The 1166-nt window shown below is 37.1% G+C and overlaps 1 protein-coding gene across 1 annotated transcript; it reads right to left on the reverse strand.

The window, feature by feature from the left end:
* Nucleotides 1–271: 271 nt before the first annotated feature.
* Nucleotides 272–944, reverse strand: LOC140321295 (alpha-1-inhibitor 3-like). Its single transcript, XM_072398104.1, has 2 exons — nucleotides 758–944; nucleotides 272–512 (listed from the first exon to the last, which is right to left on the reverse strand). The coding sequence occupies exons 1-2, from the start codon at nucleotides 897–899 to the stop codon at nucleotides 277–279; spliced, it is 378 nt and encodes a 125-aa protein (XP_072254205.1). The 5' UTR covers nucleotides 900–944; the 3' UTR covers nucleotides 272–276.
* Between the last annotated feature and the right edge of the window lie 222 nt (nucleotides 945–1166).

A 1166-nucleotide genomic window follows, 5' to 3' on the forward strand; every position in this document is an offset into this window, starting at 1 on the left:
TTATGTCTGGTGTTAGAGTTTAGGTTCATTTTAAACTAACTTTAAAATTATACTTCTGTAAGCTGAATTTTGGCAAGCATATGCCAACTTTAGGCATACTATCTTAAAAAAAAAATTCTGGCTAATCAAAAAAGACCTTTGCAAGGTCATCAAAAGCAAACTCAAGTGACCAGGTTTGTCTTTTTTGAAATAATGAAAATGAAATTTGAAAAATTATTACTATGGGTATCACTAATGGTTTTGCTTTAGTTTGCTTTTGATTATTGCATAATGACATTAGACTTCCTTAATCTCCTTATAAGATACCTGTGTAGATGAGAAGCCTCCATAGGGGTTCTGCTGTTTGCTTAACCAGTTGACGACCTGTACAGCTTTATCCATGTCTGGTTCAGGCCCAGAAATAAGAGCCAGGAGCATATAGGCAGCTAATTCCACTTCTGCAGATGGAGCTCGGTGCCAGTATGAATCTTGCTTGGGAGGAATAGAATCACGTTTCCAATGAATCTGTCCATCTGTAGATCAGTTCAAATAAGAAACCTATGTGACTAGATGTCCATATAGATGTAATAACTTTTGGTCTTACTTGCTATTTAGCACTAGGCATACAGGCTGCCTAACTCCCCTGTACATGCTATGGAAGCTTTGTAAAGTTTGCAGCAAACTGAAAACCTGTTGACTAATAACTACTTATATATATATGAAGTAAACTTTCTATTTATCAATATAATATATACAATATAATAAAAGTATAACTCACCGCCTTTCACAGCTTTTTCTTCTAATTTTTTCATTAAGTCATTTCTTAGTTTATTTTCTCCAGCCAGTGTAAAGGCGTATGCCATCAGAGCCATGGTGTAAACTTTGGTCACATCCGTGGATGCCTTCTGTAGACAGGCCATAGAGTCCCTCACCAGAGGATCCTGCAATTATGCATACATTATAATTTCATTCCCACCAATTTCACCAATCTCATTGTTTGAGTTGTACACTAAGTGACCTCATTGAAGATTAAGTCTCCTGTACATAAATATGACAAATTGTGAGCTCTATGATTTTCTCTTTGGGCATTGCCAGCTGTAGAGTGTTTACCTTCAATGCATTGTGGAAAAGTCTTCCCACGCTGCGGAAGCACCCCGACTCATCACGGTTGTTCTTCAGCCAGGTAA

The sequence above is a fragment of the Pyxicephalus adspersus genome, unplaced genomic scaffold, assembly GCF_032062135.1.
Source record: "Pyxicephalus adspersus unplaced genomic scaffold, UCB_Pads_2.0 Sca2087, whole genome shotgun sequence".
NCBI lineage: Eukaryota > Metazoa > Chordata > Amphibia > Anura > Pyxicephalidae > Pyxicephalus > Pyxicephalus adspersus.

What these genes read in the sequence shown, in the direction of transcription:
- LOC140321295 (XM_072398104.1), bottom strand. Translation starts at nt 899, where the DNA reads ATGGCCTGTCTACAGAAGGCATCCACGGATGTGACCAAAGTTTACACC. An exon ending in AGAAAAAGCTGTGAAAGGCG is followed by an intron (nt 513 to 757) that starts GTGAGTTATACT and finishes ACTGATCTACAG; the next exon opens with ATGGACAGATTCATTGGAAA.